At 40.6% G+C, this 26054-nt stretch overlaps 1 protein-coding gene across 1 annotated transcript in view; it reads left to right on the top strand.

The window, feature by feature from the left end:
* Nucleotides 1–26054, top strand: part of ARFGEF1 (ARF guanine nucleotide exchange factor 1) — a 265875-nt gene that overhangs the window by 175981 nt on the left and 63840 nt on the right. The window contains exons 11-20 of the mRNA XM_089654279.1: nucleotides 2186–2285; nucleotides 2424–2563; nucleotides 4974–5082; nucleotides 8185–8386; nucleotides 11296–11407; nucleotides 14498–14703; nucleotides 18971–19055; nucleotides 22647–22818; nucleotides 24453–24604; nucleotides 25777–25905. Coding sequence (XP_089510405.1) covers nucleotides 2186–2285; nucleotides 2424–2563; nucleotides 4974–5082; nucleotides 8185–8386; nucleotides 11296–11407; nucleotides 14498–14703; nucleotides 18971–19055; nucleotides 22647–22818; nucleotides 24453–24604; nucleotides 25777–25905 — 1407 coding nt within the window. The remainder of the gene's footprint in view (nucleotides 1–2185; nucleotides 2286–2423; nucleotides 2564–4973; nucleotides 5083–8184; nucleotides 8387–11295; nucleotides 11408–14497; nucleotides 14704–18970; nucleotides 19056–22646; nucleotides 22819–24452; nucleotides 24605–25776; nucleotides 25906–26054) is intronic.

Here is a 26054-nt window from a genome sequence, read left to right as displayed (position 1 = left end):
GGTACAGTAATGGCAATGCAGTGGAAGCCAGGTAAGTGCTGCCAATCAGCTGTTTTATTGTAAAGAGAAGTTTTCTGCCATTGTAAAAGGGCTCCTAGTTACTAAAAGGTTAAGTTCAACCTTACAGAAAAATAATAAATGCACATATTTTTGCAGAGAAAAAAATGTACATTTATTAATTTGTTTTCCTGCAGAAGCCTGAAAAGCATTGCACTTGTGATCAGTAGATCACAGATGCAATTTTGGGCTCCTACATGCATGTCCACCGGCTTTCAGTCCGTTCTTCTCTACAGACTTTCAGCTCATCAGGGCCCCTGCAGCCAATTGAAACTACAGATCCATCTGCCGCAGTGGAAGATGGCACTTGTAGTTTATTCTTTCACAGGAATCTGTGAATGAATAATGTGTCTGTGTGAGCAGAACAGCTGCACTATTTTCAGAGTTTCAGAGTAGTTGGAGGAATTTGAACTATTGCATATGTATATTTGTAGTTTACAGCCAACAGGTGGAGTTTAAGGTTCCTTTTCATATGCTTTTTGGGCTAATTTTAACTGCTCTGCTTAAAAAAAAAAAAAAAAAAACCCTGAAAACCCTGTTTGCAGACTTGAATAGCTCAAGCTAAAATTACACATGCAGCTGAATGAGCCGAATGAGTCCCTAATCTTTCCTTCCTTCACTCTCCCTCAGCTCCTTACATTTCTGTACTGACCCTTCATTGCTGAAAAATGGTAAAACGGTTAAATAACAAACCTTTTACTTTTTTTTATATTTTTCTGAAAGTCGCTTTGGTATATGCTAATGCTGTAGATAGGATTTACAACCCCTACACATTTGCGCTGACAAAGAGAAAACACATAAAAAAAAATCTGTCATTTCTTTTTTCTTTCAAAACATTTTACTGAAGTACATTTTGTACAATATATATTTGTCACTGCTATCATGTTTTTTTTATTAGGTTTCCTAGGGCAGAATGACCAGAAGTTTGAAGTGGAGGGTGTTATAAAACATAGAAAAGTAACACTTCCATTATTATTTTGTTAAATTTTTGCACTTGTTAATTTTACACCTTAGTTTCACTGCTGCCACATTCTGCAGAGAAGTTTTGTTAAAATCCTCCTTTCAAGCCAATGTAAAAATCTTGTAGTAAACATACTTAAAGGGAAATTATAATGGTTTTGGTGAATTGTATGTTTTTTGTTTTCTTTAAAAGTTTTTAAATTGATGTTTATCTTTTTTTTTTTTTTTTCACTATACTTATACAATCTTTGGTTTACAAATAAATGTTTAATACATGATGGATTAAGTATATTGCCTTCAGAACAGTAGTAACTTGTCTCTCCTCTAGATTTGTGAAATAGAATTTTGGATCGTGCCATCTGATGAAGCATGAGTCACCTAGATTAGTCATTAGGTTCTTTGTACAAACTGCAGCTTGAGCTACAGAGCTCTCTAAATAGGCAGGTTTGAACAGCCTGCTAAGTATTAAAAAGTGACTAATGCTCCACTGGCTGACAGCAAAAATACAAGAGTAACACGTGATATTTCATATTTATCTGAGCAAAAATGATTTTTAACTTTCGTCTTGTATTGACCGCAATATGTGCAAAAAGCACTGCAAAATTCCTTAAATATATGCAGAACAAAGTGTCATCTCTTAAAGTAATTGTAAAGCTTAGTTTTTCATTTTATTGAAATAACACATGTCATACTTACCTGCTCTGTACAATGGTTTTGCACAAAGCAACCCCAATCATCCTCTTCTCGGGTCTTTCAATGGCGCTCCTGACTCCACCCCCACCCCCACCCTTTCGAGTGCCCCCAGAGCACGCTGCTGGCTTATGTGGCTCGCTCCTGAGCCCTGCTCTGTGTGTAAGTCATACAGAACGGGTCTTGGCCCCACCCCCTCTCCTTGCCACTAGGTCTGATTGTCAGCAGTGAGATCCAATGACTTCTGCTGCTGTATCTGAGTCAATGAGGAGCTAGACAGCCGACGCTCTCGAGCACTTTGCTGGATTAAGATCGGGCTCAGATATATATATTTGGGAGGGAGGGGGGGAAGGTAAAAAAAACCTTCTTTACAACCACTTTAATCCTTCTTTATTATATATATATTTATTATGTCAAATGATTTGCAATACATTATATTTTGTGCCTCTGTATTAATTTCTTCACTTTTGTTTCCCAGGTTTTCTTCAAAGAAATCTTCCTTTATATTCTGGAAACCTCAACAAGCTCTTTTGATCATAAATGGATGGTTATTCAGACTTTGACAAGGATCTGCGCAGGTATGAAACAAGCAATTGCCCTGCCTGCATGTCACACACTAAGTAACTGTCACTTTCTCTGCCTGCTTCTGCCTAATATGTGCTGTAGCCTAAGTGACTGTCTGTAATCGGCTATGTTCTGCTCAATGTCTCCTGCAGATGCACAAAGTGTGGTGGATATTTATGTCAATTACGACTGTGACTTGAACGCAGCAAACATCTTTGAAAGATTGGTTAATGATCTCTCGAAGATTGCTCAAGGAAGAGGCAGTCAAGAACTTGGCATGTCAAATGTTCAGGTATGTAATTACCATTTAATATATAATCTCCCTGTTGAGAATTTTTTTCTTGTTTTTACTGCTAAATCTTCTGCTAGAGACCATTAAGTGAAGTAATTCACCTAATGTTTAGTTTTTTTAAAGATAGCTTTAAAAGCTAGTCATTGGTTTCAGTAAAGAATTGTTAATAATGTTTATCTCTTTACCGAAGTGTGTATAATTATAACTCTACTTTTCTCACTACAATGGAATGCATTTTTAAAAACCTAATCCAGCTACATTTATCCAGTATTTGACCCTTCCAGCAGTGGCTTTTTAGATGTGTGGCTTCTGTGTTCCATGATGTGGTGCTGTTTTCGTCAACTTTTTGCAGTTCTTTTTCTGCTTTGTTGCCTTCTAGCCGCTTTGGCTATAGTTCTCCTGGGGATCGAAGGAATGCGGTTCCTTCTGCACTCCTGTGACCTGTTTTTATCCGACAGCGGGCTGAAGACACACAGACAGTCCAGGTTCTGAAAAGATCCAGACCATATGGCCAGTGATCTGCAGCGAGCCTGAGCCAGCCACTCCAGTCTCCTTCACAGCCCAGTGTTGCAGCACTGGAGGGGCAGAGCAGAGAGCTGGTTACTGACAGTCACAGCTCTCTGCTCACAGAACATTGAGAACTGAGCGATCAGTCTTTGATTGCTCAGTTCTCAGTCTTAGAGCCAGTGGGGATCAGATGCAGCATTGGATTCATGCTTCATCCACCTAGATGAGTATAATTTTTTTTTTTCTGTTAACCCATACTTTTTTTAAGGTAAAAAAACACATGTAATACATCTTGGTGAATAATGCTCCTTTCCCCGTGCTTTGTCCCTTTAAAAGAAATTGCAAATACAGAAAAATACCTGTTGACCTACCAGAAATGCACTCCGCTCCTTATTTCCTCTTTTCATATGCTTTTGTGTGGACTGAAACTGCAAGAATTGGTGTTCCTGCCTGTTGATAAACTACTGAATTGCACCAATTTTTCTCATCTCTACAGCATAGGAACGAATTGTTTTGTAGTACAAGGGAAAAACAGGAAGGTCTCCTCAAGATAACACAGAATTATGCACAGGACAGCTCTGATTCTCTGACACAATCGATTTTTTTTTCCACTTATTGAAAAGATGTAACAAAGTACTGGGAAATGTAACAGACCAAAAGGGCAAATGAAAGAAGTTCATTGTTAGGGTTTAAATAATAAAGTGGCTCTAAAGCTTTTTTTTTTTTTTTTTTTACCCTAATGCATTCTATGCATTAAGGCAAAAAAAAACCTTCTGTGCTGCAGAACCCCCCCCCCCCCCCCCAGGCTCTCCATTATTCTTACCTGAGCCGAATCTGATCCAGTGATGTACACAAGAGCTGCTGTCTCCTTCCTCTCTGGGCAGATTAATAGCAGAGGGAGCTATTGGCTCCCACTGCTGTCAATCAAATGCTGTGACAAGGGAGCAAGGGCGTGGCCGACCCGCCCACTCTGTCATTAGACACTGACAGGGTGGCTGGGGAGCAAGTCCGCACAGTGCCCCCATAGAAAGCACCCATGGGGGCACTCACTGAACAGGAAGAGCCTGGAGTGCTGGTGGGGGACCCCAGAAGAGGAGGATTGGGGCTGCAATGTGCCAAACCATTGCACAGAGCAGGTAAGTATAACATGTTTAAAAAATGTTTATTTTTGTTTTAGGTTTGCCATTTTATCTCATGACAACTTTCTCCTGTTTATTTACATAGATAAATATTGCATATGTGTGGAATCATTATTTTTTAATGCATTTTTAATGCATTATTCTATTCCTCCACCTTAGGTTGCTCATTTTAATGCTATTATTAAAGCTCAATTATTGTGAGCTTAAAGATTTTACAGTGACATAAAAATTTGTTAATATAACATGTAGTGGTAAATTCAGTTGTAATGGGTGAAGTAACCCTTTTGCTTGTCACTGCAATGCACAAGTTTGCTATAAGCTAAATCCAAATTTTCTCTACACAAATAAAGGTATTAACAATATTCTTAGCTACTATATATATATATCCCACTCCATTAGGGACAAAAAAACCTTTTAGATGAATATTTTAAAACATTTGGCAGTCTGAAATATTTTACACACATTTGCGTATAAATTAACATTCGCTCTATTTAAGCTAAGCACCTGTCTTGGTGTTCTCAAAAGCATAGTCCATTGTACTTGTTTGGAAAATGTACGTAACTAGTGTTAATTTGAATACATTTTCTCTTATTTTCCCAAGTTTTGTTGGAATTGTTATCAGACAAAATACCCTGTCAGTAACGCCTAGAATAGAGGCTAATGGAAAGACACAGTTTTCATGTAGAGAGAACTGACAGTAATGTGTTTGTATTTTGTTACTGAGTATCAGTGTTTTTTCACTTCTAATGTGTTTTGCATTGAAGGAATTAAGTCTGCGAAAGAAAGGGCTGGAGTGCCTGGTGTCCATATTAAAATGTATGGTGGAGTGGAGCAAAGACCTCTATGTAAATCCAAACTCTCAGACTACTCTGGGTATGTATATCTAATGTATCGTTAAGTTAGAGGCCAAGTTTTAATTAACCATATTGTGCAGTCAGTGTATTCAAAAACACTGTGCACTTTTGAAATATTGTGCTAAGTTTAAGGTATACCGGTAGGTCATTAGCTGCACCACTGAAGTCTTCATCAAAAACTCACTGTGAAGATCAGTCCCATCATGGCTAGGATGTTGGGCGCTATGTTGGGCTGTTATCCCCAGCATCACAGGGGAGAGTGCTTTTCCTTGTTCAGACTTTAGGTCATTTTAAAAATTGATGGCAGCAACATGTCTCAAAAAAGTTGGGACAGGGCAACAAGCAGCTGGCAAAGTAAGTGATACTAACTTAGAAGAACAATTTGCAACTAATAAGGATAATGGACAACAGGTCAGTAATATGATTGGGTATAAAAAGAGCATCCTACAGAGTCTGAGTGTTTCAGAAGTAAAGATGGGCAGATGTTCACCAGTTTGTGAAAAGCTGCATCTAAAATTTTTTGAACAATTTCAGAATAATGTACCTCAATGTAAAATTGTTAATGACTTTAAATATATCATAATCTAAAGTACATAATATCATCAAAAGATTCCAAGAACCTGGAGAAATCTCTGGGTGCAGTGGACAAGGCTGAAACTCAGTATTGTATGCCTGTTATCTTTGGGCCCTCAGAAAGCACTGCATTACAAACGGGCATGATTCTTGGATGGACATCACTGCATGGACTCCAGAACATTTCCAAAAATCACGTTAAGAACACTATTCTCTGTGCCATCCTAAAATGCAAGTTAAAGATCTATCAAACGAAGAAGAAGCCATATCTAAACATGATCCAGAAACACCGCCATCTTCTCTGAGCCATAGCTCATTTAATAAGATCTGTTGCAAAGTGGAACTCTAAATGTGAAAATTTGAAAAAATGTTTTGCAAAAATGGGTGCAGCGTCCTCTGGACTGAAGGAGAGTGTTTTCAGCACTCATTTAAAAAGCCTGCATGTCTGATGGTATGGGGGTGCATTAATGCATATGGGATGGGCGGTTTGGACATCTGGAAAGGCACTATCAATGCTGAAAAATATATATCGAGGTTTTAGAGTTCCAATCAAAAATGTGTGCCAAAACAAGATGTGTTCTTTGAATAATATCACCCCGCAGTGCTCTACGATCACCTTCTAATACACTCCACACTCACCAGATATGATGGACTCTTAGCTTGTACGACTTAAGAGTCAACAAAGCTTTTATTGATGAAGTGTGTTCTTAGGCATAACCAGGATTCAGAATGGCATAACCAGGACTTCGTATACTTCCTCAATACTTTGCCATATTCCTCATGCAGGCAGGAAAGATGCAATAAACAAAAGGGACACTAATAGTGTAATCCTGTAACATTTCTTTATTAAATGAATCAAAAGTACATATTGCACTCACATGTTGCACGCAATATAAGAGCCTTAAAATTGTCAATGCTCCGTGACTTCCCACATCAATGAAATACTGTGTTGGCAACAATGGCTTTGGAGTGCCAACGCTAGCATGCGCTCCACTCAGTGGATGTGACATCACAAAGACCTGGCAGGAACCTGAAATTTCGTTGGCACATTTCGTCCCTCCTCCAGGGCATTCTCACAGACCTGGAGGGGCGAAACGCGTAGACGTAATTTCCGGTTCCTGCCAGGTCTTCGTGACGTCAGCACAGACTGGAAATCAAGCGCCTTAGGCCTGCCTTAGGAGAGCCTTTCTTTTAAGAGCTTACTATCTAATAGACCCCTGATGTCTCTTTAAAAGAGAACCTTTCACCTGCACTATGTTAACACATGCAGTTGACAGGAGTGAGAGCAATCATTCATAGGACCATCATTCACTGTTAACTGTAAACTGATGAGCTGTAAAGCTTTTTAAAGAATCGCCTATGGACAATTTGGGGTACTGATGTTTTTCATCATTTCACAGGCGCTTGCAATTTTGATGATTGACACATTTGTTGTCTACTCGACACAACCTCATGCTTTATATTTTGCAAAAAAAAATGTATATTTGTGTGCACTAATATTATTTAAGTATCTTTACTAAAATTTAAATGTGGTAAGCGCAGTTATTGTATGCCATAAAAATTGCAACTGTCAACATTTTATTCTACAGGATCTCTGCTTTCAGCAATATATGTTTTGGGGGTGTTTTAATTAATCTTCAGGCCTAAAATGTGCAATATTACATGTGAGCAAAAAAAAAAAGGCTCTGATACTGAAAGGGTTGAGGGGTTTTCCATCACTTCCACACATCAGGAAGTGAGAGAAAATATCTAGCAACTAAGGGAAATCCTCACATAGGCCTTGTTCACATGGGGTGTACAGTACATTACAGCTTGCAGGGTTATGTTTACCTGCATGAGGATGCACAGATGTTTTGAAATTGAGAACTTATAATTATTTAACTGTTTATGGCCACCCTACATGTACACTTAAGCTCCCTTGGACACCAAGCTCTCCTAGCCACTGAAAAACGTTAAACGCTGCAAAAATGCGTACAAACGCGGTACCACGTTTTTGCGCTTGGGTGTTTATTCATTTATTTGGCCAGAGTACTTGCCATTGAAATGAATAAATGCCCAAGTGCTAAACGTGACTAGCGCTTAGGTGCGTTTACATGCGGTTTTGCTGCATTTTGTGTTTTTTGGCCAAGATGTTTCTGTCCTGAAAGCAATTCTGCATTCAGGAGAGGGATGTTTAACTGCCCCTGAACGCTGCTGCTGCTGCTAAACTCTGATAAAATCCTATTTGTGCATGGCTTATATTGAGTTGAGTTCAGGAGCTTTGGCAAAAAAAAAAACGCCCAAAGCTCCTAAACTCACATTTAGGAGCAGCAGTGTACATGAGGAATTACTGTGCTAGAGAAACATCACTATGAATTTGTATAAATAGTATTGTTTTACCTGAAATTATTGCTGCCTTAGAAGATGTTTTCCCAGAAAACTAAATGTATACTGTATATCAGCAGTATATGCTTTCTGATAGTGCAAAGTAGTAATGTATGCCGCATTTTCCTTGTATTTGCTGGAAATATATGCCCACACAGCCAATAATAATCTTTTTTTTCTACAGGGCAGGAAAAACCTGTAGAGCAAGAGACCAATGAGACCAAGCACCCGGAGACCATCAATCGATATGGAAGTCTGAACTCATTGGATTCTACCACGTCTTCAGGCATCGGCAGCTACAGCACACAGATGTCTGGCACAGACAACCCAGAACAGTTTGAAGTCTTGAAACAGCAAAAAGAGATTATAGAGCAAGGAATAGATTTGTAAGTTTGACTACTTTTAGGATTGCTGCTGCTGTTTAAACTCTGTGTGGTTCTTGTTGATGAGAATGATTTTTGTAACCTTACCAAACAGAAAAAGTCTGTTTTCTTAAAATCATGAAAAGTTGATGAAATAACATATAATCAGATCCGAGGGACAGCGAAAATACTACAACCACCTACAAATGATATTTCAATTGTGGCTGGACCTGCATGCTTCTCATGTACTTTATTATTTAGAACATCCAAGCAGATTTCCTGATTCTTCCCCAAGTTTATTGTCAAATAGGGTAGTGTCACTCTTCCTGCTGGCAAGCCCGACTCATAATTTCTACACCAGGTAGGAGGATATGGACACTCTGATACATTGAACAATCTGCTGAAGTCCTCAAGAGAAGCTGGTGCATAACCCAAGCAGCCAGTGTGCTGTAGAATTGAAATATCAATTGTGGATGGACTTTTCTGGTATTTTCAGTCTGTGTAATTCAGCAGGTCGTAATTCCCAGTTTTGTTGATTCAGAAGAAGGTAAAACAAAGCTTTCAATGGAAGCTGTCACCTGTTGTCCTATTCTACCAATTAGTGCATAATATATCTCTTTTCAATATAAAGTCATATTCAGGGCATCTCACACTAACAAAAATAAAATATACTCTAAGAATATAATTGATTTATTTTTGTAATAAAAAATCGGAACACATTATAAAACAGATTGTCTAAAAGAAGAAAAAAAAGTTTGAATGTGCACTATCTAGCAGCAACTAAATGGCTTTTAGTTTCCTGCAGTCCCTACAGTTCGGGGATTTTAAGGCTGCATGCACAATAGCATTTTTTAAGCTCCTAGAAGTTATCAGTATTTTTGTTTCTGCTCCTAGAAGCTAAATAGTTATCTTATGTGTCCATGCACACTGCTTTAGGCTAATATCCTTTTTCAAGCTTCAGCTTTTAGGAGTAGAAAAAAAGTTTTTATTGTAGAGTTTTTAGGAGCATTTTTCTGACAGAAAAAAATCTAAAATCTAAAATCTAAACGCTGCTAAACCGCTCCTAACAACTTTTTTCTAGCTTTTTCTTACTACATCTACTGTCAAAACGCTAATAAAATGCTAACGCTCCTAAACACTACTAAGACACACTATTACCAGTGGATTTTATCCAGCGTTTTTAGAACTTAAAAAAACACTAGTGTGCATGAAGCCTTAAGGAGAATTTTAGATGGATATTTTTATACCTAGTTACAGAGCTTGGACTATAGTAACTACGTATATACCATAAAACCATCCGATGCCCCTGGAAACTGGAAATCACTGAAATAAACACCATTGCTACAGTGATTTCCACTTGCTTTCAGGTCCCTGCAGCCCTCCTGCATTCCGAATGCAAGAGGTCCACCATTCGGCACAGGCATCATTCAGAGAATGTTTTGCATTTTCTTAAAGGATAAGTTCACCTTTGGAACATGTTATATGTTCCACCCATTTATAGGGTGGAACATGTAACATGTTCTAGCATCTGCAGCCTATCTCCTCCATCTCCCCCTCCTTGTGACAGCAGGCGGGGGATCTTCGCCCTGCACCTGCTGTCACAATTTGAAAATAGCGGGGCTCCACCCACACTGCCTTGTCATTCATTCACAGTTTTCTGTGAATGAATGTCTATAGGTACCCTCAGCCTTTGCGGTTGATAGCTTGTAGGTCTCAATTGCATTATGAGGGCACTGGTGAGAGCTCTCATAGTCCATTGATCTACCTGCTCTCAGGTAACTGCCTGCTAATCTGAGAGTCTGCAGGAGCCTGAGATTGCACCTGTGATCTGCTGATCGCGGGTGCAATATTTTGCAGGCTCCTTAGAAAAAAAAAAAAATATATGCACATTTTTTAAACTGCAAAAAAATTGTATTATTATTTTTCTCAATAAGTGAACTTCTCCTTTAATGCATGCGGAGTGTTCTCTGATTGGACAAGGTGAAGAGACTTGGTTGTGACATAATGCTCTTCAGCTCGACCAATCAGAGATTGCTGTGCATCCATTCAGAAAATGCAGAGTATTCTCTGGTTGGAACCCATACTGAGCAGCTGACCTCCTGTGCTCCGCAGGGCAGTCGCTCAATTCAAAATCCTGGAGCAATTAGAGATTACTGGAGTAGTGGTGTCTGCTTCAGTGATTTCCAGCTTCCAGGGATATCGGCCAGGTATGGTATATGCAGAATTACATTGATCCAAGCTTAAAGTTAGAGCTCTTTGCATTTCATCAAAGCTATTTGCCTAGCCTTGCTGAATAAAGCTAGTTTATATTTGAAAATAAGCTCCTCCCAAAAAAAGAAAAAAAATTTCCACTGAATGTGTTGTGGCATTTAACACAAAGCAGCTGTATAGGTTTCCAAGGTCTCCGTAATGTAATCCACTATTTAGAGACCCTATGCTGTCATCAGCTTACAGACATTACTGTCACAGCCCCCTCATGCAGAAAGTTGTTGTCAGCCTCTGCTCCCTGAATTCTCAATCGGCTTGGGGTGTTCAGCGGTTTCCTTTTGACTGAGAGTATCTTTTAAATCTTTTATATTAATGGTTTGTCTGCCTTAGTAACAAGCTATTTCTGCCTAGACAACTACATTCTAAAAGCATGGAAAATTGTCGAAATGATAGATACAATGACACACTTGACTTAATATTTCTTCTAGTTGAGTGCACTACCCTTCTTCTCAAAGCAGCTTCTCTGTACCTAAAGCATAAAGGCTTTTCTTCATAGCATTTAGACTCCTTTGAATTGTGCTCATGATTGCCTAAGTTTGACTTTTCAATTTTGTCCATGTCTAAAAATAATTTAGCCCATTCTTTGAAGCTGAAATTGGATATTTGTATCACTCGATAATTAATTCTGTATATCTAAGCATTTTCTTTTGTCCTTAACTGAGCAGATTTAACAAGAAACCAAAAAGAGGAATCCAGTATTTGCAAGAGCAAGGGATGCTGGGAAACACTCCAGAAGACATAGCTCAGTTCCTGCATCAAGAGGAGCGATTAGACTCAGTAAGAATGCCTTTAATTTTATCACAGTGAAACACATCCTGATTATAGATGTGGAGCCCAGAGCTTGTTTTGATGTCTGCCCTTTGAAGAGGTCCATGTTTTTTAAGATCTTCTAACCTTTTGTGCCGGACAGAATGTCATCAGAGAAATGCTTATGACTGTGAATGTTTCTTGAGTGTGCTGCTAAATTAGATACTATTTTCTCGAAACTGTTATTTGCAGCTAAAGTGCACCTGTAGTTTTAGAGCGAACAGTATGCCATAAAAGAGAGGGTTAGAGGGCATGGGAAGTTGACATTTCTTCCAGTGATGACATTTTGTAAGTGTTAAAGTGTTACTAAACCCAGGACCCTGCATTCACTATATCTGGTCTCCCACAGTACACACAACATGGAAGTGCAATTATTGTAGTAACTATAAACTGCTAAATAACTTTTCTCATCAGCAGTTAGAGCAGTTTTGTGACTTCTATCAGGGTTCAGCAGAGCACTGGTTAAAGCTTGTAGGAGGAGTTTTCTTTCTGCTCTAGGAGGATGCAAAACCCCTGACCTCTGTCTGGACAGTGCTGATTGGCCCTGTGCTGATCACATGCACTCTCCCAAGAAAAAAATAAACCTCTCCAGCAATACACACTAAACTGAGCATGTGCAGAATGGCTACAGTTCAGTCTGTCTTATCAGGAGATAAGACGTGGATATTTGAACAAGAGGAGGAGCAGAGTAGTCAGGATCAAACGGCCTTTTTACACAATGCAGAGTTTTAACCCCTTAGCGGTTAAATGAGTATAACAAGCATGCTTTACTGCATATACAGACTGATTTTACTGTTGTGGGTGTAGTAACACTTTAAGGTTAAAGAGAATTCAAGGCTTTCATACCTATTTGAAATAGATTATTTGGCCCAGCTTGAAATAAACAAATTATTTGCATGCCAGAACGGACTGGCTGCTGCTTAGGCTGTATTAAACTAAAATACAGGGGTCTCCAAACTTTCTAAGTGCAAAGGTCCAGTTTACTGTCCTTCAGGCTTTAGAAGGGCTTGATTGTGGCCATTGGAAGCAGAAAATGCCCCGGCATCGGTCCCCTATCATTGGTGTCAGTGAGATCGGTACTGTCCCATCTTTAATGTCGGTGAAAGGAATAGTGCCCCATCATTTGTATCATTAGAAGGAATAGTACTCCATCATTGTTAGTGGGAGGTATAGTACTCCATTGATGTCGGTGGGAGATATAGTGCCCCATCATTGGTGTCAGTGGGAGGTATAGTACCCCATTATTGCTATCAGTGGGAGGTATAGTGCCCCATCACTGGTGTCAGTGGGAGGTATAGTGCCCCATCATTGGTGTCAGTGGGAGGTATAGTACCCCATCATTGGTGTCAGTGGAGGGTATAGTATAGTATTCCATCATTGGTATCAATGGGAGGATTAGTGCCCCATCATTGGTATCAGTGGGAGGAATAGTGCCCTATCATTGGTGTCAGTGGGAGGAATAGTGCCCCATCATTGGTATCAGAGGAAGAATTAGTGCCCCTTCATTGGTATCAGTGGAAGAATTAGTGCCCCATCATTGGTATCAGTGGGAGGAATAGTGCCCCTTCATTGGTATCAGTGAGAGGAATAGTGCCCTATCATTGGTGTCAGTGGGAGGAATAGTGCTCTTTCATTGGTGTCGGTGGGAAGAATAGGGCCCCATCATTGGTGTCAGTGGGAGGAACAGTGCCCCATCTTTGGTGTCAGAAGGAAGAATAGTGCTCCATTGTTGATATTATTGAGAAGAATAGCACCCCATTGATGGTGTCAGTAGGGGGAATGTTGCTCCATCATTGGCGTCAGTTGGTGGAATAGTGCGCCAAGGGCCAGACTAAAGCAAGCAAAGGGCCACAGTTTGGAGACCACTGTTATAGTAGTTTGTGCTATGTACAGTAAATGGAGCTCTGTTGGTAGCAGTACCAAAGACTTCCCCTCTATTAGATGGAGAGAGAGTCAGTTGTACCACACTTCTACTATTTAGGAGAAACAATGTATTGTTTTCAGTGAATACAAAGCTTTCTCTGGGTGGCCAAGGAGGAGAGATGGGCCAATCACAATTTTCCACCTTTTGCCAATCAGAAGGAGCCTTGCATTCACTGAGAAAGTACAAGGCTTCTCCTAAATGGTGGAGTTCATTTCCAGCAGTAGGGGGGAAGTCTCTGGTACTGCTGCCAGAACAGAGCACCGCTTACTGTACGTAGCACAAGCTACCATAGAATATTGCAAGATCAAGAGAAATATTTGGCGCACTAAGAGGAAAAAAGACCAGATGTATTTTTTGACAGCTAATATATTAACCACACAAGTAAAGTCCTTAAAGTCCAAAGGTGGTTAAGGGATAATCCAACAATGTTTGACTCAGTGGCAGTCGATTGAAAAAGAGCTAGAAGAGACTCTGTGCGAACCATAAAAAGGAGAGAAGCAGCGCCATCTAAGTGCAGCAAATAATATATTTCCACAAAATTGGTGACCCACAATAGTAGTAGTCAAATGAGCGCTTGTCAAACTGGTGTCAAGCGCTGTGCAACTCCTGGCTGGTCCCACTGCAGGCAGGTCTCCAATGCACTGTCCTTGGCTGTGCTGGTGGTTCCCAGTACTTCCGGTAGGTGTGGATCCACAGGGCAGGTGTTAAAGATGTCAGCTCCAAGTACAGCAGCAGTAGGTGAATAGTGTTAGTGTATTGTATTCACACACACAAAAGAATTCCCTAAAGAGGAACTGTAGCCAAAACCTTTTCTGTTTACTTTTGGACAAAGTGTAGAAGGTGCCAAGTTTTTATTGCAGTTAATGCCCCTTTAGTGGAGATTTTCTCGCTTCTTGTTCTGAGGACCAAACAAAACGTTAGGGGACAGCAGATTACACTGGACAGAGGTTAAACTCCTTTCCCAAAAAAAAGAAATATTTGTTATTCTCTATTCTTGTTACCACTCCTGAAGTGAAAGAAAATATCCCCAACGGGGACATAAACATCATAAACGCCTAGCAGAAAATTTTCCGTTATTCATTGTCAACTATAATATGGTCATTACAAAAAAACGCTGATTTTTGTTTTTTTTACAGACTCAGGTTGGAGAATTCCTAGGAGACAATGATAGGTTTAATAAAGAAGTGATGTATGCCTATGTTGATCAACATGACTTTTTAGGGAAAGACTTTGTGTCTGCCCTCCGAATGTTCTTGGAAGGATTCCGTCTTCCTGGTGAAGCTCAGAAAATTGACCGTTTGATGGAGAAGTTTGCTGCTCGATATTTAGAGTGTAATCAAGGGTGTGTATTACAGAACTCTCTTGGTTTCCTAGCATGAAATGTGGTTAGATCAAACTACCTTGGTTAACTTGCCTGTGTTTAGAAGTATGAGAAAGATTTACATATGTGATCTTGAAAGCAAGGATGACTTATCTGCGACACAATGAATGCCACCATAGACAAATGAGTGAAAGGATGGAAGATAGACTTCAGAGGAAACCTCACTGCATATGGCTGCTGGAAACATTGTGAATGAAGGGTTCTTTAGAATTTAGTTTTGCTTATATTACTGTTTCTCTGTTGAATTTAATCTGAGACAGTGTTGTGCATTTTTATATGGTCCAAAGACCCATTGGAAGGGGGAAAATGTGCATCCGTTTTTCTCCAAAGTCATCTCTATTTAAATATCTGTGAATGCACTGCATTTTTGCACTCTATGAAAAGAAAAGCTTCCCTCAAAGTATCACATCTCTGTGGATTTGTTATTTAAAAAAATTGGCACAAAACTAGGTGTGCCCCAGTGATTTGACCTTTTATATATACACACTTTGGAAAACTTAGGCAAACAGATGTCTATATAGGGGAAGCGAATCCATTACTACAATTAAGCAAAGGCTGGAATCTTGTCTTTGGCAGCGCACTTAGATCCGGTTCAAATATATGTGAATTTGATGTGGTTTGAACCGCATCCAATTCGCATGACATGTGAAATAAACACTGCTTCCTATGGTGCCTGTTCACTTACATCTGGTGCACTGGCAGTGCGGCTTGAAAAAGAGTCCTGTCCGTTTTCTGAGCAGTATGGTCCAGTTCAGGTGCGGATTACAGACTCATTGACTTCTATGGGAACCGCTTCTGAATCGCACATGTCATGAGTTTGTGAACATGATTTCAGGTTTTATGATCCTCATGTAAACCTGACCTGACCCTGATGTAAACCTGACCTTGATCCTGACCTGGATCCTGATGTAAACCTGACCTGGATCCTGATGTAAACCAGGCCTGGATGCTGATGTAAACCTGACCTGGATCCTGATGTAAACCTGACCTGGATCCTGATGTAAACCTGACCTGGATCCTGATGTAAACCTGACCTGGACCCTGATGTAAACCTGACCTGGACCCTGATGTAAACCTGACCTGGACCCTGATGTAAACCTGACCTGGACCCTGATGTAAACCTGACCTGGACCCTGATGTAAACCTGACCTGGACCCTGATGTAAACCTGACCTGGACCCTGATGTAAACCTGACCTGGACCCTGATGTAAACCTGACCTGGACCCTGATGTAAACCTGACCTGGACCCTGATGTAAACCTGACCTGGACCCTGATGTAAACCTGACCTGGACCCTGATGTAAACCTGACCTGGACCCTGATGTAAACCTGACCTGGACCCTGATGTAAACCTGACCTGGACCCTGATGTAAACCTGACCTGGACCCTGATGTAAACCTGACCTGGACCCTGATGTAAACCTGACCTGGACCCTGATGTAAACCTGACCTGGACCCTGATGTAAACCTGACCTGGACCCTGATGTAAACCTGACCTGGACCCTGATGTAAACCTGACCTGGACCCTGATGTAAACCTGACCTGGACCCTGATGTAAACCTGACCTGGACCCTGATGTAAACCTGACCTGGACCCTGATGTAAACCTGACCTGGACCCTGATGAACCGCTGAACAAGTACTATGTCACTTAGCTGTAAAAACGGAGCTTCAATTCGCACCGCACATGTGTGAATCCACTAAAATTCGCTTTGTGAGTGGCCTGGTTGGAACCCCCTCCCCCCTTACCATTTGACTTCTGTACAACTGCCCTACTGGATTTTCCCCCGCTCAATTGGCACTGCAGGCTATAGCCTGCAACACTGATCCGTGTATTCCCCGCTGTCAGAATACAATAGCTCAGCAGGAAGGATTCCCTATCTAATGTATGGATAAGGGAATTCTGTTTTTATTTTTTGTTTGTTTGTTTTCTTGTTTTGCTTTCAACCTAATGGTTGAACGAAAAAAAAAAAACCTAATATATGAGCTGCTTTGGGAATGTCAGGAGATAAGCTTTCTAAATTCTCTGCTACTTCCAAAACCATTTAGGAATACTAATTTCACATTGATCATACATGCAAGCTGACCACAGGGGGGATTGTGCTTATTTTCTGGATCAGCCTTATACGGGCCATAGATGGGATGAAAAACGGCCGGAAAAAAAAAATCATCCGATTTTCGGATCGTTAGTGCGGTAATCGGTCGGCCGTTTTTAGTGATTTTTGCCCTTTTGTATTATCGGTCCTGCTGGAAAATAATCAGCCAAATTTGTCGTTCTGCCGATTTTCGCAGCAATGATGGACAAATCTGCCGATCTTTTTCCGATTTTAAAAAATGCGCATGAGCAGTGACATGAAAGAAGGAGGAAAACAAGAAAAGTAAAAAAAAGAGAATATGAATGAGAAGAAGAAATAGAATATGAATAAAAAGAAGAAATAGAATAAATAATATGAATAAAAAGAAGAAATAGAATATAAAGAAGAAGAAGAAATAGAATATGTATAAGAAGAAGAAAAGAAGAAATAGAATATGAAGAAAATGAAGAAAAAGAATAAATAGAATATGAATAAGAAGAAGAAGAAAAAAAAAATTCAGTCCGATGTTATATTTGACATTTAACCACTTGCCTAACAGGCACTTATACCCCCTTATTTACCAGGCCAATTTTCAGCTTTCAGCGCTGCCGCACTTTGATTGACAATTGCACGGTCATGCAACATTGTACCCATATGAAATTTTGATCATTTTTTTCTCACAAATAGAGCTTTCTTTTGGTGGTATTTAATGCCACGGGGCGCTTTACTTTTTGCGCTATAAATAAAAAAGTGCAAAAAATTTGAAAAATTTTATAATAGAAACAAACTTTTTTTTTTTTTCAAACAGGCATTTTTTCTCCTTCACTGATGTGCGTTGATGAGGCAGCACTGATGGGCACTGATAGGCAGCACTAAAGGGCACTGATAGGCAGTACTAATGAGGTGGCACGGATAGGCGGCACTAATATGCAGCACTGATAGGTGGCACTGGTAGGTGACACTGATGATGGGTACTGATAGACGGCACTGACTGGCATCACTGCTGGGCACTGACTGGCGGCACTGACTGGCACAACCCCTGGGCACTGACTGGTGGCACTGACTGGCAGCACTGCTGGGCTGCACTGGTGGGCAGCACTGGTGGGTGGGCACAGGTGGGTGGCACTGCTGGGCACAGGTGGGTGGCACTGCTGGGCACATGTAGGTGGCACTTCTGGGCACAGGTAGGTGGCACTGCAGAGTGGCACAGGTGGGTGCACTGCTGGGCACAGGTGGGTGCACTGCTGGGCACAGGTGGGCGGAGCTAGTGGGCGCACTGCTGGGCACAGGTGGGCGGAACTTGCGGGTGGCACTGCTGGGCACCGATCATCAGGGCACTGATCATCAGTGCCCTGATGATCGGTGCCGATCCCCGCTCTGACAACTGCCGGTTCTCGGCAGTACTTTCCTCACGATCTGACAGCGTCAGGAAAGTGCAGCCGAGAACCGGCACTTGCATTTCCCTCTGATCAGCGTGTCATTGGACACCGCTGATCAGGTAGTAAAAGGCCGCTGTGATTGGCCTTTTACCACATCACGTGATCAGCTGTGTCCGTAGGAGATCGCCGGGTGCGCGCCCCCTGGGGCACGCAGGAGAGTTCTTTCTGGGGGGACGTCATATGATGTCCACTCAGAACTGGCCGGCCGCAGTGAAGCCGTCATTCGGCTATCTGCGGTCGGCAGGTAGTTAAAAGTATAGCAACATTGTATCTATTTGTATCCGAATAGAAACATCTGTATCCGAAATGGATACCAATAGATACAATGTTGCAACTATTTCTCCCTCTTCTGCATATTCTATTTCTTCTTCTGCATATTCTATATAATTGCCGGCCTTAGACGGGACGAAAATCAGCCGACTTTTTTTTTTTACCAATGGTGGTAACGTCGGCTGATTGAACGACCGATTTTTCATTTTTCGGGAAAAAAAATGGCCGGTGTTCTCCCCGTCTATGGCCTGCATTAGATAGGGACTGATTTTAGTGCTGCTAGAGGTGGCAGAGAAAACATGTTCTGTCAGGGAAAACAGTAATGCTTTTTGTTTTATTTGTTTTTTTTTTTGTTTTTTATAGCCCTAGCATCAGGTCAGGAAAGCGCCTAACTCTTTTAACTAATTCACTCCCATGTCATGCTAATCTGTCATTTTATATTTTTCAGACAAACCTTGTTTGCCAGTGCAGACACTGCCTATGTTTTGGCCTATTCAATTATCATGTTGACAACAGATCTACATAGCCCTCAGGTATGTTGAATAGAATTATTAGTTACCTGCATATCCTTAGTTTGAGTTCAAGGTTGCAGTTACAGCATGACCAAGAATTTTACCTCCTGCATTTCTGGATGCCAGTTTTGTAGAAAACAGCATTATTATTCTTATTATTATACAGGATTTATAGTATAAAGGGAGACAGTACAGTAACAATACTCCGTTAGGATGATCTGCACAACTGCTATTACTCCTAAAATCTTGCATTTATTTTGAAAGCCACAGTGTACACTTACTGATACAGTGAGTTGACGCATTTCAGCCTACATGGCTTTAGTCCTACATGGAGTATTGCTTACAGCTGAGCAACTGTGGATCGGGCACCCGAAAGCTTTTTTTGATGAGGGATTGAATGGTTTATACCACCAATACAGTGGCTTAGTGGTTAGCACTTCCGCCTGGCAGTACTAGGGTCATTGGTTCGAATCCCGACCACGGCACAACCTGCCTGGAGTATGCATGTTCTCCCTGTGCCTGCGTAGGTTTCCTCCGGGTATTCCGGTTTCCTCCCACACTCCAAAGACATGCAGGTAGGTTAATTGGATCCTGTATAAATTGTCCATAGTATGTGTATGAATGTAAGTTAAGGACCTTAGATTGTACACCCCTTGAGGGTTAGGGACTGATGCAAATGTACAATATATATGTAAAGCACTGTGTAAATTGACAGCGCTATATAAGTACCTGAAATAAATAAATACTTGTTTTATGCTAGAATACAGCAACAATACAGTTCATTAAAGAGGGTTAGTTGGGCCCTTCTCTTGGGGGCTTACAATCTAATAGGGAAGGGCAAGTGGAAAAAAGGTCATAACTGTGAAGGATGAACCGATGGGAGAAATAAAAGATTCAGTTGTTAGCTGAAGGCAGGAAAAGCTTCCTTGACAAGATATGTTTTCAGGGAGTGTCTAAAAGTGGACAGAGTAGAAGATATCCAGACAGATTGGGGTAAGGAGTTAGAGAATGGGAGAGGTTTAAGTGAATTTTGATAGAGACAGTGGATTATAAAGTGCAAAGTCAGAACTGGTTTTCACAGTTGACTGTAATCTTCAGTAGAGTTCTTAGACAGGACATGTGTAGGAATCTTCATTTTTTTTTTTTGTTAAAGGGTAAGTTCGTCTTTGGAGCATGTTACATGTTTTACCCATTTTTAGGGTGGAACATGTAACATGTCCCAGTATCTGCAGCCTCTTCCCCCCTCCCCAGAAGGGGAATCTTCTCCCCGCACCCACTTTCACTATTTGAAAGAAACAAACCCGTGCGGGAAACCGCCAGTACTGCCACATCATTCATTCACAGACTGCTTGTAGTTCTCAATGAACTACGAGGGCATTGGTGAGCGCTCTGGTAGTTCATTGACTCTTCCTGCTCTCAGGTAACTTCCATCTCGTACAAGGTTCAGACAACAGCTATGCTGAGAGTCTGCAGGAGCCTGAGATTGCACCCGCAATCTGCTCATCGCAGGTGTAATGCACTGCAGGCTCCTTAGAAAAAATATAATGCACATTTTTGTACCTGCAAAAATGTGCATGTATTTTTTTTCAGAAGGTGAACGTATCCTTTGAACTACTAAAAACTCTCAAATTTATACATAGTGTTTTTAATAAATGTTCTTTATCCTTGAATATCTTCACATTTTGTAGCGTTACAACTTGGAATCGAAATTGGAGCTTATCTGGGATTTGAACTGAGATTTTTTAATGCCTGGCTTTCTTCACCCAGTCTTCTTAGCAAATTCCTCTAACTCAGGTCATGTCAGTTTGAGCAAGAACCATTTGGTGAATAGCATATGTCAAGTCTTGTCTCCAATTCTACAGCTTGATTAAGGTCTAGACAGGGTTGATTTACAATTAGGCATGGTAAACTTGTGCTTGTAGACAGCAGAGGCAAAAAGGCAGCTTTTCTCAAGATTGTTATCAAAAATACAGTATTTATCAGTTGAAATCAAGTCATCTCAGATATAGATTATTTATGCATTGTCATAATATTATAAGACTGGTTACGGCCAATGTTCTGTGTAAAAGATGTGATCCTCATAGAAGGGTGGCCCTTTGGTTGCTAAAGATTAAATGCCTTCAGGCTGCAGTTATGGAAATCCTGCCCTGGGTCTAGGATTTGATTGGGCAGTTTTAAAACAGATTCTTTGTTACAAAAAAAAGTTATAAATAATATAGCTATGGCTATTGATTTAGGATCTTTGTCCCACTGGAATGTGAACTTTATGCCTAATTTTAGTTGGACTGAAACATGTGTTTCTTGCTTTTTGAAGAATATTTCAGTCCATGCATCTATTTTCTCAGTCATTTCTTATTTAAAGCATTTCCTTAACACAGTGCTACCACAACTGTGCTTCGCTGTAAGGTTGTTGTTGTTCAGCATCCTTTGCTTTCTGTCACACATAGGCTGGCCATACACTATACAATTTTCTGTCCAATTTCTGCCCAGTTTCCTTTAGATTTACCTTCAACTATGTAGTGCAAGGGCCTTCCTAACTGAATACAGTTGAAAATGTTGTTTAGGTTTGACCTCATATTATATGGTTTTTGGTAAATCTAAAGCAAAATTCTCAAGAAAATTGTATATTGTATGGCCAGCCATAGGGGTTGATTTAATCAAACTGGAGAGTGCAAAACCTGGTGCAGCTCTGCATGGCAGCCAATAGGCTTTTAACTTCACCTTGTTCAATTAAGCTTTAATAAAAAAAAACTGGAAGCTGATTGGTTCCTATGCACAGCTGCAACAGATTTTGCACTCTGCAGTTTTAGTAAATCAATCCCATAGTGTTTTGTGCTTAGGCCAGAAAGGTCTGTTTTAGTCTTCTCAGTCCAGGGAACCTTTTTTTCACTTATCTTTTATATTTCAACCTTTGCTTTCCTCTTGCTTTTCCATGTAGCCCAGCATTGTAGAGGGGCTGGGTTATAGTTTTCCTGTAGGGCTAGTCTCCTATTGTGAATTTCTATGGCTCCTTCGTTGTTGCAGTTGGCCTCTTGGTTGCCTCATTGACTATTGCCCTTGCCCTTCCCCTTTTGGCAGGTGGCTGTCTCCAAACTTTAACAGAAGTGTGGGATTTTTTTTTCTAACCCATTCCCAGCAGTGCTTCTACAGAACTTTATTGGATAGTTGCAACAAGCATTGGGCCTTCCAGAAACAGGTTGATTTTGAGATTGTGTGACCCATTAACTGCACCCAAGTAGATGCCGAAAAACTTTTTATATGACTCTCGCAAACAGTTGCTTGGAACAGAACTCGTTTGGGGTTTAAAGCAGGGTATGAGAGCTAATGCAATAAAGGAATTTTAGGTTATTTGTAAATCATGTTTGTTTTTTGGTTTCAACAGTATTGATTGTCAGTGGACTAAGATTCCCAATTAACTCATTTTAAAATTTAACGTTGTAACACTGCAAGGTGGGGAAAAACAAAATGGGGCAAATACGTATGCATAGTACTGTGCATAACATTGTTATTCATAATTGTTAGTTACTGATGCCTTTCTCCAGCTACCAGTCCACAAAACTAAAAATTCATGTAGGTTGTTATAGACTGTTTTTTGTTTTTTTTGTAACTCAGGTTAAGAACAAAATGACAAAAGAACAGTACATCAAAATGAATCGAGGTATTAATGACAGCAAAGATCTCCCTGAAGAGTACCTGTCTGCTATCTACAATGAAATTGCTGGAAAGAAAATCTCCATGAAAGAAACAAAAGAGCTTGCAATCACCACTAAATCATCCAAGCCGAGTGAGTGAATAACTCATTAAAATGAAGCTTTATGTGGGACAGCCTATTCTCTTAATTTAAATTGTAAAGTCTGTTAATCCCATTCCCGCCGCCCTATAGCAGTTGGGGATATCAGTGACGTACAGGGCGGCAGTGGTGTGCAAAATCATGTGTATACATACGTTATTTTGCATTTCCAGGTAGGGGGCGCACGCAAGCCCTACCCGTGCTGCCATTCGCAGCAGCAGCTGTCAATCACCGGGTCCCGGCCGGTGATTACTGGTCGGCGCCCGGTGTTTTCCAAGCATCTCCCAGGGGACGGGGGGGGGGGGGGGATTGGTGGCTGGTAGGAGGGGAGAACTGTTTATAAACAAATCAGTTCCCCCTCCCTGTCAGCTCGTGCACACTGCTTTGCATGGGTGTGCATAGCACAGCCATACAAAACAGTGTGCTTGCAGTGAAGCACAAACACACAGCCCCTAGTAAAACAGTACACAGTTAACCCTTTGATTGCCCCAGATGTTAACCCCTTCCTGCCCAGTGTCATTAGTACAATGTCAGTGCTTTTTATTAGCACTGATCACTGTATTGATGCCACTGGGGATGTCAGTGACGCCAAGGCAGTTCCCCCCAGTGTCAGAATGCCCGCCGAAGTCCCGCTATAAGTCGCTGATCACCGCCATTACTAGTAAAAATAAAACAAAAAATCCCAGCATGTATACTGCTATTTGTAAACGCTATTACTTTCACATAAACCAATTAATTTACACATATTGGGATTTTTTTTTTTAGCAGAGACATGTAGCAGAATAGATTTTGGCCTAAATTTATGACAAAATTATTTTTTTTCACTGAACATGTTTAATAGTAAAAAGTCACAAATATTGTTTTTTTTTCTCAAAGTTGTTGGTCTTTTTTTTTTATTTTTTTATAGTGCAAAAATTTAAAAAACACACAGGCGATCAAATACCACCGAAAGAAAGCTCTATTTGTGGGAAAAAAAGGACATAAATTGAATTTGGGTGCAGCGTTGCATGACCGTGCAATTGTCAGTTAAAGTAAAGCAGCACCCTAACGCAAAAAAATGGCCTGGTCAGGAAGGCGGGTATAATCCTTAGGAGAGCAAGTGGTTAAGATATTCAAAAACAAATTGTTGCAGAATCTAAATGATTCCAGGGCTGCAGTCTGGTGTTTAGAGGAAAAAATGATTGCTTTGGCTGTCAGGACCTTGATTGGGAGGGCTAAAAGGTTTGTAAATTACTTTGCAGTGTTCGTAGTAGCCTAACTTAGCATGGCCAAAGCCCTCATAGCTAAACTCCAATCAAGTGATTACAGAAGTGAATACATACATGTGCACTATGTTCAAGCAATCCCTGTGGTTCACACACATGCCCTGGTCACACCACATTCATATGAGGTTTATGCTGCAATTCGGAGCCAACCTGCAGCTGCCCATCTTTCCCACTCATGGTGCTGGAAAAATAAGAGAAGTTGCTAGAGGCTTTAGGCAGATTTGGTAGCAGTATATAAATGTTTATTTTGGGGTGCTTTGCTTAAAATAAAAGTCATGAACGTGAGTTGGGCTATTACTTGCGGGCCAGGCCTTTAAATTTGAAAAGCAGTGTTTACTAGTCTTCCATTGTGATAACTTTTAGGTGTGGCCAGTGAGAAGCAAAGAAGATTGCTGTATAATTTGGAAATGGAGCAAATGGCAAAGACTGCAAAGGCTTTGATGGAAGCAGTGAGTCATGTCCAGGCTCCATTCACAAGTGCCACTCATCTGGAGCATGTCAGGCCAATGTTCAAGGTGAGACTTTGCTTAGAACAGTGTGCAATATCCAGTAATCATAGAAACTACTCTACATCGCCTTTCAGCGCACTGTTTTAATTGGAGGTTGCCTAGATGCTAGGAGCGTGTACATTATGCACATTATCATTGCTCATTGCACACCCTTACCATGTACACCGAAAGGTATTATATGTTACCACCGATTCCACCATCAATGCAGTCATTGTTGAAGGGGGAATCCCTCCCACTGAGTTATTGTGTTCCCCTGGGGGGGGGGTCATACAACAATCGAACTGGATACAATCAGCCTGCCCATAGTTCAAATCTCTTCTGGTCCCTGCTGAACCAGTTGAAATTCGAACCCTCTATGGCAGGCTTTAGAGATTCTTTAATGTATTATTTTGAAGTAGGCATTATTAAGCACATTTCACACATTAATGCACACATACATCAAAAAGTTATTTTTAATTCCCTCTGCAGGATAACTTAGACACTGAAGACCATACATTTACTGGGAAAGGGGGGGGGAGGGGGGCGGCAAGGTACTGAGCCAGTCATCTTCCTAGTGTTGTGGTCTCTGGTCATACAAAGCTGTTGGAGCACACGTTTAGGCAGATACAGTTAGTAGAGATCTTTTGACGAATGTATTGGCTTTGGTTATATAACTGGGTGCTGAACATTTATAGGATTCCTAATTTAAAGAAAACCTGTGATGAGAAAAGTACATAGGCTGCCATTGTGAAGTTCTTTTTCTGAAAGTTCTTCAGTATTTTCTGAATCACTGATCCAGAACAAGTATATGTTCAGACTTTTTTGATTATCTTTTTCACGTCTGTGACTCAAAAATCTAGGCACTGGGTGACATCTAAGATATTTGTAGGAGAAGTAATAGCAGTACTTTTTTTTTTTTTTTTTTTTTTTTCTTAACATTTTCTTACACCATTCAGATGGCACATTAAGTTATCTCTGATATTTTTTTTTCTGGGTACAGATCCACCACTCTAATGTAAGATCAATCTCTCTAATGCTCAAATTTTGATTCAACCAAAGTGGGTCACTTGTGTGCCTTATAGTTCATGTCTGAGCTGGATGTACACACTATGATTTGTTGAATTGATAAATTGAAAAATATGAAAAAAAGTTGCTCAGGAACATTGTGACATTGATTATTGTGCACACTTTCTCTGCAGTTGGCATGGACTCCATTTCTGGCAGCGTTCAGCGTAGGTTTGCAAGACTGTGATGACACAGAAGTGGCTTCTCTCTGTTTGGAGGGTATTCGCTGTGCAATAAGGATTGCATGCATCTTCAGTATACAGGTAAAATGATCTTACCACGCTTTATAGCAGGAACAATTATGCTTTCTATCTCCTGTATTTTTTCTCGTGTCCAAATGTCCCTTGGCTGAGGAGCCACAATGACCTTAAATGCTTCTACAGAGATTTTAAAATGTTGACATAATAGCAGG

This window comes from Staurois parvus, unplaced genomic scaffold, assembly GCF_062004578.1.
Source record: "Staurois parvus isolate SC_StPar_1 unplaced genomic scaffold, SC_StPar_1.0 ptg000748l, whole genome shotgun sequence".
Taxonomy (NCBI): Eukaryota; Metazoa; Chordata; class Amphibia; order Anura; family Ranidae; genus Staurois; species Staurois parvus.
The sequence above is the reverse complement of the archived record's forward strand: the minus strand, read 5'-3'. Positions and strand labels throughout refer to the sequence as shown.